Here is a 14991-nt window from a genome sequence, read left to right on the forward strand (position 1 = left end):
CGTGGATGATGTCTGCCTCCTGCAACAGCTAGCTTAAATTATCTGTTTAATTTTCTAGAAGGAGACCAATTAATAGACCTAATGGAGGGGCTTTATACCATATGGTGTGCTGATATACCGTGGTAGAAATTTTGCTGTTTTATGACTTTCTAAAAGCTGTTTGTTGGTTTGCAAAGAAAAATACCCCCATTTCTTAATTGTTTCCCTCTTCGGATCCCTCACTCCCTCCCCTCCCCACGTTTCATCCCTTCCTCCACCTCTTCAAGGGCGCTGCAATAAGATAACAATAGCAGCTCCTGGTTAGAGCGAACCATCTGCAATCTGTTTCGTTGGTGTTTTTGTCTTTGTGTGTGGCTCATGGGTTCCAGGCCAAACTATACATATATATTTCTGATCTTTGGTCAAGGTTGTTAGCTAGTCAGAGTTGCTTCTGCCCTTTGTAAAGCTTTCATGGCCGTTACAAATAATGGGAATTATATGACGCATGCAGAAATAGTAAGCATAAACCATGACTACGTTATTGGCTCGCTTCCAATTGTATTTCGCAACAACTGCTGTGTTTTGTATGCAAATTCAATACATTATAAACACTGACTGAGAATTGTTCTGTGTAGGGCGGATTGGTGTGGAATCCACCTTTCCTGTGGTTGATATTGTTCATGCTCGCCGAACAATGTAAAGTTCGTTATCTCCAGCTTCTTGTATTTTGTTGACTCTGTCTGTGATAAAGATAAAAGCGATACTTATCGCACAAGTCGTATCGTTTTATCTTAAATTTAATAACTAAGTTAGAGCACACAACTAATGTAAGTTGTAGCCTAACCGGACCTGTTGTATTCCTAAATCAAATCAAGTCAAAAAAGCACGACTAGTAGCATAGTAGTTAATACTACTACTGTACTAGCCTGCTGGTCTAACTTAGAAACTCTATTATCACAGTATTCTAGTGGTAAGCTGCGAGTCAAAGTGACAATAAAGGAGAAAGCGGGAATGGTAAGATAATTTTCTGTTTTCTTTATTACAAAGTAAAATAAAAACTGTTAGCAAACTGCTTATCCACTAGAGAGCCTGTGTAAGAAAATGTGTAAGAGTAAGTTGGCCTGACGTTTCGATCCCAGTAACAGGATCTTCTTCAGAGGCTAAATGACAAGTTACAGTAACAGAAGGGACAAAAACACGTACAGAATACAGACAGGTTAATGAGCATGGTGAACACAAAGAGATAGAAGTAATTTCTTTATTAGAAGTTCTTAATCTTTATTACAACACAGTAGGCATAGAGCCTTTACCATCTCTTTTCCCTCTAGAACTTGGACGTAAAGTGTTTTGAATAGGCCCAAAGTTAGGCAAAGACAAAAGCTAGGCCTTATTTTGTACTAAGTTATAGGCCGACTCATTTAAGGAGCCTACCTTTGCCAATCGTTACTATTGTTTGTGTGATTTACTTCACCATGAGTAAGTCAAGTTAACAGCATTTATTATTGGCCGTGGCTATTCTTACGACTACGGCCAATGCATGCGCAGTAAAGTAAATAAAGCAACTTCGCATGTAGTAGGGTTAATCCTAACTCTAACCCTAAACCCTAATCTTAACCCTTACCCTAATCGGAAAATAATGGTTACTCCTAGTCGTAAAAATAGTACTCTTGGTTGTAAAAATAGCAACTGCGCATGCGTAATCGGAAATTATTGTTACGACTAGTCATAAGAATAGCCACTTTGTTTATTATTACCATTGCATTAGTGAAGAATCCGAGTTTTACAGGCCACATGCAGGCTCACTGAATGTTGTGGTAAAATCATGACTGCGACACAGATTTAAGATGGGGGAGAGGTAACTTAGGGTAATGAAAATTATTATGTGGGGGTGGGGGGGGAGGGGGATAACTTGATTGCCCATTTGCTGTTAGCGGACTGGATGCATGCCTGTTCATAAGCCCTATAGCCTAGAGTCAGAAAAGAAGACCCACTTCCAGCTTCTAAGCTAATTCTTTCAGGATAAAAATACTGTAGAGAATGCTACTGCATATAAATCAGTCTATTATAGTATTGCAAAAAAATGTAGATTTATAGACTTTTTACTCCTTTGACGTGCCATTTAGGAGAAAGTTCACATTTTGGACCCATCGGTGGTGTACAGACCTGATTTATCAGATGAAGAAAAGAAGAAACTTGGTCTCCATCTAGAGGAAACAACATTTAAACCAATTAACCAGAAAGAAGAGTCATTTCGAATATTCTCAGAGGTAAGTGAGCCCATCGATTTTGGTCATGTAAACATTGATCAACTAACAGAATTTTGTTTGAGTGAATGGATGAATTTGTCACACTGAAGACTTGTACTTATTATTTAGTATATATTCTGTCACATGGATCTTGCTGCTATATCATAAGCAAATAAGCCACAATATCAGTCGGTGTAACCATGATTATTCATATTGTAGAGATCATAGGCTAGTTCTCTCTAGTTTCCACCATTCAAACCTTTCACATGTGTTGCTGCATACCAGTACATTCCTGTCATAGTAATTAATTAGTGATATGTAATTACCTGTAAACACATACCCAGGTTGCATTTATATCATAGTAAAGTGTCATTGTTACTTACCTGTAGGTAAATACATTACAGTCCTGTATAAATACTGTAGGTATTGTTTACTTAATAGTTGTTATTAGGGTGGACCTTCCTGCATTTAAAGGACTCCTATGTTTTGATTGGTTACTGTTTTGTATTATCAATTTGATTGGTTGAAACCCTGATAACCAGCCAGGGTCAGACTTTACAGAAAGTACAGCAGATTTGCACAGAACCCCAGAGTGTGCAGGTGTCTTTTTTATTCTTTGAGTTTTCCCACTCGGTCTCTACAATATTCTCACCCCTCCCCCAGCCACCCATGCACCCACCCTTTGCCATCACATTCTATTATGTGTCCTTACTAATATCTTATTTGTTATATCAATCATCTGCTATTTAGAAAGACTGGAAAGTTTAAGTGCATAATACAAGCAAAAGTGTCGAGCAGTCACAGCACCTAGCAAGTTTAGTTTTGCTCCATTGCCACTTAAAAGTTAAAACGAGACATCCAAATGATTTCTCTCTATTAACACAACTGTGTCATTTGCATACACATTTGCATACATCGGCCATAACAGTTAATGTCAGTTTTAAATATAGATTTTGATAGAAATTTATATCAAAACTTCTTTCAATGGATTACAGCATGTTAATTGTCAAAACTCAAAACCAGTTGTTTTTCACAACTCCATGTGAACATTTTTGAGTAGTCAACTCTCCCCACCCCCCTCCCACACCACTCACCCAACCTCACTTGGTGCAGAGCACCCTGCACAATATATATGCATTCAATTTATGCTCCATGTAATTGCTGTGTGATATCACAATAAACTGTAGGGTGTGTGGAGCTGTAATGTAATGTAATGTACTGTACTGTATACATATGCTTTTCAACACGGTTAATGTTAGCTACAGTAGGGGTCAGCCCTTATTGCTCTACAGGTATATATTGTAGGCTACCTGGTAAGTAGCTGTTCAGATATGTGTGATTTGTCATCGTTCAAAGTCCCTTTTACATGACTTTCTTGTTTTCTTCTAATTTTCAGGAAAATGAACTAGTGAAGAAGACCTACAAACTGATGCACACAAATCAGACGTTTGATTTTGTCGAAAAGAAGGTTCAGCAGTTTGAGCTTATTTAGTACTTTTATACTCCTCTGATGTGTGTGTTGGTTGCACAGGGATTGGGTAAGGGGTTGGGTAACAAGTGAGGGGGTTGGGGGTGGGGAGAGTTGTTGGGACAATGAGGGTGGGGAGGGGGGAAGAGTGGGGGCTGTATCATCCAACTCAGAATTCATACCAAAATTCAATACTGTACACATTTTAATGTCTGAATTTTTGTGGTTTGCCATGAAATTACTTCCAGCCTTCGTTTGTTGTGCCAAATTTGACATTTTATTATATAATTTAAGTTAGTGAGTATCTACCCCAAGGTGCCATGTGATGAGCCCTGTCATTAATTTAATTGTCATTGTGATGTAATATAGTAGCTTTCCTTATTTCTTTACCTTAGCATGCAAAATATAGGCAGTTCAACAAAGCAGAGATGACCATTATGGAAGCATTGGAGTTCATGAACACTTTGATCGATGAAAGTGATCCTGATGTAAGTACGCCATAAAAAGAGAAAAAAAGAATCTATATTTCATATCATTCGCAGTCAGCACCATCATTTCTTAAACGATACTATCGTTTGTTGTAACTGCTTTATTATAATAATCTTGATTACAGGCAATTTTTATTCGACATTGTGAACAGACATATCCACGTTCAGTTGTGATACTTATTTGCCATATGAAGCCCCTCGTTATCATTTACCAAGACATTTAATGGTATGAAGTTTCAATGGTGAATCTGTTCCGATCCCTCAAGTCCCTGACCTTTGAAATTTGTGGATAATATCTGCAACGTTTATAAAATGGGTATTTTATTCACCTTTTCTTTTTTGTTACTTTTTTTTTTAAGTATGTAGTTAGTAAAAAATGTTTGGGACCATATCCTCCCCCCTCTCAAAAAATAAAATAAAAAAGAAAGAAAGAATATTACAATATACAGATCTATCAAGGTCTACTAATTAAAAATTAAGCGACTTGAATATTGTCTGTGTTGCACCATCGAATGGCTTGTAGTTACTAAAACAAGGGCCATTATCATATTACAATATTAGAAGCTTGTTATTTGGATGAAGGTATTGTTTGGTTAAACTTTTATGTTTATGTACATAACTTAGTCATCCCATACTTATCTCTTCGTATACATACTAGTCCTTCCTTCACAACCTGTGAACAGTTTTGCTCTGCTTTCGACAGAGTGTGCGACGCAAACCTAACTGTTTATTTCTGACCCATTGGGCATTCCTGAGCTAGGTTAATTCAGTTTGACTTTATGGGGGGGGGAGGGGGGGGTTTGACTGTTTTGTATGTTTGGAACTACAAATTTTTGCACACAACCTGTTTTCCTGCAAGAGCTGCAATCTTTATCCTTAAAGTAGCACCGGGTTTGCGGTTGGTTCTACCATATTGATAACATCGGTTTTATTTGCTTAGTGTTTTTGTTCTTATTGCTAGAATTAGGCTTGTTAGGCTTTACCTGTTCCTGTTTTTCACATTGTTAATTTGTCCAGATTCCAAAGACCTTAGAAGTCATCCATTACCCATAGCAACTACTGCCATGTCCCCTTTCTCAAGTTGCCATACCATACCCTAAAATTATCTTGAGCAGGGCACAAAAAATTGCCTGAAATACTAGTGATGTTTGTGGCAGACAAACAGCTGATAAGTATGTATCAGGGTAGCATTAAAATCTAGAGGTACAGTTTGATCAACAACATCATGAAACATTCATGCTCCTTCAGAAAATGCTCTATCTTGTTCTGCACGGCTTAAATTTAAACAAACTTCTCAACACAGATTAAAGCCTCTTTAGAATGTGCCCCATTTCAGTAAACACTGCAGAATAAGAAAATTGGAACAAACTTTGTTGTGATCAGGTGACTAATAAATTTTCTAAATAGTTTAAAAAAAAATGAAAAACAATGTTAGGCTGATTGGTTTCATTCGGTCCATGTCGATTCATAAATTGACTTCTGTATAGATTCTGTGAAGTTGAAGAAATAACCTCTCAAAATTCAACCCTACTTGAGGCCTGACCTTTGATACAGTTCTGACAATAGGTACTTAACGAGTGTTTACACGGCTTATTTGTTCACTGTTTGAAGGTTAGGTTAATGTTTTCATTTGCCTGTTGATATGTTTTATCTTATCATTTAATCTCTGCCTATCTCTGTTTTAGACCTCCTAAATTCTCTTCTATAGTAATATACCCTATTCAGAAGTAAAAATTGCACAAATCTGGTTTTGTGTCCACACTTGATCGGTTACTATATTTTGGTATAGGGTAAGATATGTTACCCTGCTGAGTGATAACACAGCTGGGACATAGCAAGGAAAGTTGTACTTGATAAAAGCACAGTCAATAACCTATTTAAAATAAAGTTATCTTTGAAATTCCATTTTGACGTATGGTTAAAAACTCCTACATACAGTATACAAGTGCTGCAGATGCAATTTCTGTTCGGGAACAGGCATCGTTAGACTGTGTACATTTCACGGCACGTTTCCCTCTATTAGTAAAGGCAGTCATAGATAATAGTGCCAGAGCCCGCAGAGCTAGCGCTCGTTATGGTATCTGAGCCTTGTACAGTTGTACTCATGTCAAGGGGGAACCCTCCTTGTATTCATGTTTATGTTGTTGTACCGGTACTACAAGTCTGGGTAGCACTGTCCTTTTCGTCCGTTTACAGGTCGATGTCCCTAACATCTATCATGCATTCCAGACCGCGGAGAGAATCCGGGAGCAGCACCCCGATCAGGACTGGTTCCATCTCGTCGGTTTAATCCATGACTTGGGAAAGGTCATGGCTATTTGGGGTGATCCACAGGTATTAAAATGAACCAACATCTGGTCTTGCACGAGTAAATATAAATAGCACCTCGTTCAATGAGACAGTTTATCGCTTCCTCTACTCACTTGTGTGCATAATCGGTTATTCGTACGTCCCCATATCCAACTGATTGGGAAAACACCTGTCCGGTGGTTATGGTATCGGGAATGCACGATACAATAATCGGCCTGCGTCCTGTGACCGGCTGTTTCCAAAAGTGCAAATAAGTGGTATTCCTATAGTTGGGATGAGAAACATTTCTAAACTTGATGAGAGAAGAAAAGTTCAATGAAGCAAGACAGACCAAGATAGAAAAGCTGAATATTTCCATCATTTGATTATGATTTTCCTGCAGTCATGTTCTCTCCCCCCTCTCCCCCTCTGCCCCCTCTCCTCCTCTCCCCCCCTCATCCCCTCTCCCCCTCTCCGTCAGTTGCTTATGTCTCTTTGTTTTTGTTTTCATCGACACAGTGGTGTGTAGTCGGAGATACCTTCCCTGTGGGTTGTGCTTTCGACCCGTCTATTGTCTACAGCCCGGAGAGCTTTTCTGACAACCCTGATATCAACGACCCCCGATACAATACCAAGTTGGGTATATACGAAGAAAACTGCGGACTGGACAATATCTTTATGTCTTGGGGACATGATGGTTTGTGCATTTTTTAATTTTTTTTATTTGGTAGTCGTACAACTGCTGTAGTGTCAAAGTCAGGTTTTCAATTTTTTCGTAAGAGAAGTTTTTAATACTTAAACATGTTTGTTCCCTGGTTATTTTGTAGACTAATAAGAGAATGTATGAAACAATTTAACCAGTCGAAGAGCTATAGTAAAAAAAAAAAAAAAGTAGATATTCTACTGTGTACTACTAATGGAGTATCTAGGGCCGAGGAGGGGATATGGGAAGGGAGGAGGAGGCGGGTATGGAGGTGGGAGGAGAAGGGGGTATGGGGGAGGGAACAGGAGGGTGTAGGGGTGGGAGAAGGAGGGGGTAGGGGAGGGAGGAGGAGGGGTTAGGGTGAGGGAGGAGGAGAGGGGAGGGAGGAAGGGAGGAGGTAGTTCCAATTTTTTCTCCAATTCTACAGTATAATATGTTGTTATTCAATGTTGTAGGATGTTTGCCGCTCATTTTGGACATCTGGATCATGAATGTTTCTAGGATGGGCTTGGGTTTATTTGTTGTCTACTAGACATCTCTGGCTACACCCTATAACAAGGCTCTTTTTCATTTACCCTCTATTTTGATTGCAGAGTACATGTACCACGTTCTACTTCACAACAACTGCAAGATTCCAGACGAAGGCCTTAATATGATACGGTTCCATTCCTTCTACCCCTGGCACACCTGTGGTGCCTATGAGTACCTCTGTAGTAACAAGGATAAGGAGATGATGAAATGGGTGAGAGAGTTCAAGTAAGTTCATTAGCTGTGGCTCACCTCTTCTTCTTATTTCATCCCTTTTGTTCACACTTCCACCTCTTTCCCATCTCCCCTGACATCTGCCCTGGCACTCCTGTGGTGCCTATGAGTACCTCTGTAGTAACAAAGATAAGTAGATGATGAAATGGGTGAGAGAGTTCAAGTAAGTTCATTAGCTGTGGCTCACCTCTTCTTCTTATTTCATCCCTTTTGTTCACACTTCCACCTCTTTCCCATCTCCCCTGACATCTCCCCTGGCACTCCTGTGGTGCCTATGAGTACCTCTGTAGTAACAAAGATAAGTAGATGATGAAATGGGTGAAAGAGTTCAAGTAAGTTCATTAGCTGTGTCACACCTCTACCTCTTATTTCATCCCCTTGTTCATACTGCTACCTCTGTCCCATCTCCCATCATTTCCATCCTCTCCCAGTACACATATTGAAGTCCTTGCTTGAACCCCCCCCCCCCCCCCCTTGAAAATAGAAAGTGGTTACACTTTTATCAGAATCTTGTCATTTAATATAAAGGCTGTAAATTCCTGGAAAACATTCATTACTATTTTGAGTTTATTCTTTCAGCATCAATAATAAAGACAAGATCATATTTCCAGCACTGTTCCATTCCTCTTAATCATTTGCTAAGACATTCCATACTAATTGCTAGAAGAGATACAATCAGTAAATCTTGAGTGTGAAAGTGGAAATGTTATGCAAAGCCCTGTAACTAAAAAAAAAGAAATGTTTTAAAACAGTAAAATTGCCAAGTGTAGACCAAATGTGATGCAGTTATCATTGTGTTCTGCTGACAGGTAAGTGAGTGTGCAACGTATGTGTGCACATTTATGCAAGGTTTTCCATGGAAATTTATCTCATGGTATACCACTTGTGGTATCATTTTGACTAATGCGGCTCTGTAACTTAAAGGCATTGAAGACTCGCCCCAAACAGCATGCCCCCATCTCTAGAAAGTTAACTTTCTATTGCTTGCAAGTGAAGTTTTTCTCTTGTGGCTACAAAATGCAGACAGTAATGAAACGTGATACCTTGTTATCTTTAGCTGGACCTGAGATGTCCATCGCTGTATTGTTTGTACACTGTGCTGTGGGTATTGACCGCAGCTGTTTATAACGACTGTACACTAGTGTCTAATTACCAACGGTAGCAAGCTCTGTGTGTATTTTCTTGGATCGATGGTGGTGTCTAACACTTCTGTTACACCTCATACAAAATTAGGTCAGATTACCGGCATTAGACGTTTTTTTTTGTGCAAGTCTTCACACCCTTTAATTAGACCCGCCTTTACTCTCTCTCTCATTTGAGAGCAAATGGTCAATTTGGCAGGAATGGGATATGGATGGTTGGAAAGAAGGAATTCTGTTATTAAAGCCTCATTTTGTATTCCATTATAAACATGGACCAACCGATACCCATCTCCACGTTACTCTTGGAGCACTTAAATAAGCCAAGATGCTAAAGCACCAAGAGCAAAAAAAAACAATTGTACGCCCGTATTTGTATGATACGAAACTTCATATCGTTTAACCCAACTAGCTGGATTTAAATTGTCCTCTCTCTTGCAGCCAATTTGACCTCTACTCCAAAGTCGACAAGCTTCCAGACATCGACAAGCTGCGACCCTACTACCAGTCTCTGATCGACAAATACTGCCCTGGCAAACTGCAGTGGTGATTTCAATTTCAAAGTTAACTCTGAATGAGACTTTTGGCTCAGCATGGTATTAAATATGTTTGATATAGTCAGGTAGCCATCTTATCATCAATTCATTTATTCAACAGATTTATACAATTAATAGAATAGAGGGCGGTATGTCAGAATGGTCATTAAATACAAGTATTCTGAATACATGACACATGGTATGGATGGTTTTACAAAGTAAGAAATGATTCAAGCAATATAATTCAATAGGATTGAAAATTTTGTAATATAATCGATAAATGAATGCAAAAGATAACCTACATTTTTTTTTACATTTTTTAAAATTCTTCTTGAAAACTTACAGCCTGCAATCAATCTGTGTTTATTTCAAAACAGACAGTTGTGAAAAGTATTTGTTAAAGAAACGGGTCTACTTTCATAAATGCAACCGATTTTAAAGACTATTTTGTGAGGCTTTATTACCCAAATAATTATGTATTGAGAAAAGTAGTATGCAATCGTTGTTTTCTAAGGGCAAACCTTTAAAGCAGCAGTCAGTTTTGGCCCCAAATTTCAAAGACATCTTACTTACAGTCTCTGTAAAGAACTGATATGATTTAAGAAAATTGGTGTCTTTCATTTAATCTCCAAATGTTTTAGGTGAAATGTATTCTTGTTTGTTATTGTCACTGTAGTGTATGCCTCTGTTAATAGTGAGATTCTTGAAACCATATATATATATGACCCTACATGCTGCTTTCAGTTTTATGAAGCTAGTATGCTGCTTGAAGCAAGGAAAATGAAAGTAGTTCTTTTTGATCAAAAAGTGCCCCCCTTGAAGCATGAAAGTGATCAGTGTCCCCGCTAGCTTGGACAGGATAACAATGTCCACTTAAAACTTGGATGTGACAAGGGTGCCTCCTTTATACTGCTTGGGAATGATAAAATTGTCCCATTACAGCTTGGATGTGACAAGATGTCCTCTTAAATCTTATACGTGCAGCCTGACCTCGATAACAGTGTCCCCTTAAAGCACGTACATGCTTGGACATGATCCCCTTGAATACAGGATATATGTTATAGCAGTGTCCTCATATATATATATATGTATTCAAAGGAACAGTGATATTACAAAGTTTAATGTTTCTGAATTTTAATGTGTTTCTTGTTTACTGGAAAACATAAAAAACTTCACGGGTGGGTATTAAAGAAAGCAAAGTACCTTGTCATGAAATTCGAGATGATTCTAAACAGAATTTATCAGGATTTAGTGTTTTGTCATTCAAGTTGATTTTTTAAGCACCTAGTTTCTGGTAGCTTGCACCTGTGAGATATCTTTCTTATTGTAATAACTAATAATCTGCCTCAAACTAATTTTTTTCCCCATTTTATTCATAAAAGCTATCACAAGATTAGATGCGCAGGTACAGCAAAGGTTGCAAATACATTTCCATAGCAACCAATTATATCCGCACAGGATAGGAGTGTTTAATATGCATATCTACAATAATCTACAAGAAATTCAGAAATTAGCAATGTATCTTTTTTATTAAAATATTTGAAAATCTCCTCACAACCAGTTGATTGAGATCATTCATGTATATTGACAAAGTCTTTTAACAACTTATAAAATCTGGTGAAAGCTTGCCAACCTTTTATTGAGGTCATAGTTGTTCTGCCAAAAATAGCTAAAATGACCAGCGACTTATTGAGAAATTGACCGATATGTATATATTGTAGACCATTTAATGCCTTTGATGAAATGAAATTTAACTAAAGGGGAAGGCTAATTGTGGAGAACTTGCCCAAATTCTTAAAGTGCCTTAAAAAAAAAAAAAAAAGGTATCGTCATATTTTAAGAAATCTTGCAGCAATCAGTTGAATTGAGCAGTCTGCAATAATTCGTCGTTTTAATGAATAATTACTTATGAAAGTCACGTTGGATATTACTAACTTGTAATACTCAAATCCCATATTTTGTACATCTATTGACTTATGTGATTTAAGATTTAAAGAGATATCTAAAAACAGAAGGGGGAAAAAACTTACTTATATCGAATTTGTTCATCAGAAAAAGGGCATCAAGTTTTTGAGGTATGACCGATTTGTTACGGGCATGAAATCCACCAATCGGCGCTGCACCGAGTCATTTTACTTAAATCACGAAAATATGCAAAAAGCGAAGAGGCTGACAACAAAGGTTGCGAAGTTCTTCCCTGTCGAAATAGTTTGGTGTAAAAGTAAGTCGATGGTGTTCTTGATTTAAGTTGGTGGAAAATTGGTGCAACTCTGAAAAAAGCATTATGATCTCGTGAAGGGGTTGGTCCATTGTTAGCACGTCTTAGAAGATACCCCCTTCCTGTCAGCTTGTTGATTTAGAATGTCTGAATATGTTCCTTTCGGATGCACAGTCTACAGTGTAGGTCACTCACACAAAACTTTAATCTGATCATGTGTTATATCTGATCTCCTTTCCAAGTAACTCCACATACCTCACAATGTCATGAACACACTGTTAAAGCCATTGAAGACTAGCCCCAAACCGCCTGCTGCCATCTGAAAAAGTTAACTTTCTGTTGCTTGCAAGTGACGTTTCGTTCGTGTCGCTACAAAATGCAGACAGTAATGAAACGTGAAACCTTAATTGTTATCTTAAGCTGGACCTGAGATGTCCATCGCTGTATCGCTGCCATCTGAAAAAGTTAACTTTCTGTTGCTTGCAAGTGACGTTTCGTTCGTGTCGCTACAAAATGCAGACAGTAATGAAACGTGAAACCTTAATTGTTATCTTAAGCTGGACCTGAGATGTCCATCGCTGTATCGTTTTTATACTGTGCTGTGGGTATTGACCGCAGCTGTATGTACTGACTGTAAACTAGTGTTTAATTACCGACGGTAGCAAGCTGTGTGTGTATTTTCTGGGATTGATGGTGGTGTGTAACACTGTCTGTTACACCTCATTCGAAACTAGGTCAAAATACCGGCATAAGACGTTTCGTTTTGCGCGAATCTTCACACCCTTTAAGGGACACTTTGTGAATGATATTCTCCGATTTTCTTCCAATCGGATGACTGCTGTTTCTTTTGATAATGGTACTGTAGTCCGCTCAGGCCCATGAATATCAGGTACATTCCAAACAAGTTAAGCTCATAGTAGTGGTTCAAATGAGCCACAGTTGGCCTGTTATTACAAAACATATTGGCAGGTAGCTCAAGTGTGAAAATGAGATTGTCTTTCAAGATGTTACCTAGAAGTGTAATAGAAAGTTATTTTGTAATCGTTATGTATCGAACAAGAAGGTTCATTAATCAGGGTTAATTCAAGCATTCTTTATTATTATTTTTTTTTCGGATTCGTAAGTAGTCAGGAAGTCTGGTAGTTAGAAAGTCTAGTCCAGTGGCCAGTCTGGGTAAGATTTACGTTTTACAAAGTTCCCAAATTGATTCAAAAGATAGAGAGAAATTTGAGGTGGAGAGAGAGAGAGAGTTGGTTTTGTTATGAGTTTGTTATATAACAAAACATGTGACAGATATACAATTGAATTTAAAGGGCATTTTTCACTTCCTATGTCGTTTGTTAATAAATCAGTTACTGCTTTATCTTAGATCAGTTGTGATTTTATGGAGGAAAAAGCAAAGATGAATGGCCAGAATGGGAATCGGATCGGTGACCAACATGTCACAATCCCAGTGGTCAACCAACTGAGTTTAATCCAGCCATTGGTTGGCAGCAGTCCCTATAAATGACTTTACTCTTTCCATCGTCTAAAATTTCCCAGTTAGTTTTCTGTTACTCATTTACTTATATGTAAGTTTAGTTTTTGGATAGTTTAGACACAATTTTTAGTAGTTGATCAGCGTATTAGAACTATGCAAAGATGTTCAGATATAAAATTCACATTTTGTAATCAAGAATAAAGAAACTGTCCTTTTAAATACAGTAGTACTTTCAATATCCTTCAAGGTAATCCTGCATTGTCTAACCCAATATATTCTATGACCATTTATAAGTTTCCATAATGCACATGTCAGTTCAAAGCAGAGTTGAAATTACTGTTTCCACTAAATTCAAGTTTTAATTTTGATATATTATTTATTAATCTAATGTTCTTATCTTGCATGTTATAAACGCATGCACTTAGCTAATGCACTTGTATGCATATTACAATCATATACTGTAAAACAAGGTAAAGTAGTTTGAAAAATTGAACTTTCACTCTACAGTATTTCTATAACGAAATTTTTGTGTGATATATTTCCTAATGTTACTTTCATTAAATTTAAAGTAATTTTCATTGTTTTCAAATTTCATTTAACTGCTTGCCATAAAAATAAAAATAAAAAGAATTTTGCATGTATGAAAGCCATATATAAACAAAGAAATGAGAATGTTATAAAATCTTCAAGAAGAGGGAAATATTTAAATCAGCAATCTCTTCTTTTTTCCCTTTTTTTTAGATAATGTATATTTTTAAAGGAGATAAAAACATGATTAAGAAAATGGTTCTTCTGTATTAGGGTAAAAATGGGCAACAGAAAATGTTACCAATTTAAGTGTTTGCATAATCATGAATATTCAGATTATAAGAGGGCGATCTAATTAAAGCATGCCAAAATTGGTATTCTGATATTTACCAATTGTTTCTTTTCTTCTCTGTGTCAGATATGGGTTCCAGTCATTACAAAATAATCTAAATATTCCTGGAGAATCTTGTGGATATTTATGTCAGTTTATTATGTTCTTCGGTAGGTTAACAGGGTTATGCTCTCTCTGGTAATAGAGGGCGATATCTTAGAATAACAATAATCATTACACAATAACACAATGTGTTTGTGTATTACAATATGTAGGGGATATTTCATACAAGACAACGAGCATTGTCTTTTACTAATCTACCTGGTTCAACTGCGAATACTGTGTCCTTGCCATTTTGTTTCGTAAGGTCTGGGGCAAGATTATAAAAAACAATGTAAACAAATATTACCGGTACTTAATATTGCAAAACTGGTCAAACTAAGACACATTTCAAATTATCATCATAGTTTGCAGAGCCGTATACGGCTCTGATAGTTTGCAATGCCGCATCTACGGTTCTGATAGTTTGCCTACATTTTCGCCCCTCCCTTGGCAAATTCTTGGCTACGCGCCTGTTACATTGCCTAAATAAAAGCAGAAGTCACGAAAATCTGTCAACGAGTATAAAGAAGTTTGGTGGCATTTTGAGTTCCTATAGCCAATAACAAACTATAAGGTTAACTGTAAGCTCTATATAGGGAGCTCCACAAGGGCGGCGGAACGGGGGGGGGGCACAGGGGGCACGTGCCCCCCCACTTTTCCTCAGATTAAAAATTTGCCCTTTTTCTACATAAAAATTTCTAAATAAAAAAGAGTTTACAAAG

General features: G+C 37.5%; 1 protein-coding gene across 2 annotated transcripts; it reads left to right on the top strand.

Moving 5' to 3' along the window:
• Positions 1 to 576: 576 nt before the first annotated feature.
• LOC139981188 (inositol oxygenase-like) lies at positions 577 to 14225 on the top strand. 2 transcript variants are annotated; one of them, XM_071993392.1, is made up of 8 exons: positions 578 to 993; positions 2103 to 2246; positions 3622 to 3693; positions 4089 to 4181; positions 6378 to 6515; positions 6990 to 7167; positions 7767 to 7929; positions 9516 to 14225. In XM_071993392.1, exons 1-8 carry the CDS (start codon positions 991 to 993, stop codon positions 9622 to 9624), a joined length of 900 nt encoding a protein of 299 aa, XP_071849493.1. In that variant the 5' UTR covers positions 578 to 990; the 3' UTR covers positions 9625 to 14225. The 2 variants fall into 2 exon arrangements, with proteins under 2 accessions (XP_071849494.1, XP_071849493.1); XM_071993393.1 differs by lacking the exon at positions 6378 to 6515 and having other exon boundaries at positions 577 to 993.
• Positions 14226 to 14991: the final 766 nt, after the last annotated feature.

The sequence above is a fragment of the Apostichopus japonicus genome, chromosome 15, assembly GCF_037975245.1.
Source record: "Apostichopus japonicus isolate 1M-3 chromosome 15, ASM3797524v1, whole genome shotgun sequence".
Lineage (NCBI taxonomy): Eukaryota > Metazoa > Echinodermata > Holothuroidea > Aspidochirotida > Stichopodidae > Apostichopus > Apostichopus japonicus.

What these genes read in the sequence shown, in the direction of transcription:
- LOC139981188 (XM_071993392.1), top strand. An exon ending in TTGATTTTGTCGAAAAGAAG is followed by an intron (nt 3,694 to 4,088) that starts GTTCAGCAGTTT and finishes TCTTTACCTTAG; the next exon opens with CATGCAAAATATAGGCAGTT. An exon ending in TCGATGAAAGTGATCCTGAT is followed by an intron (nt 4,182 to 6,377) that starts GTAAGTACGCCA and finishes GTCCGTTTACAG; the next exon opens with GTCGATGTCCCTAACATCTA.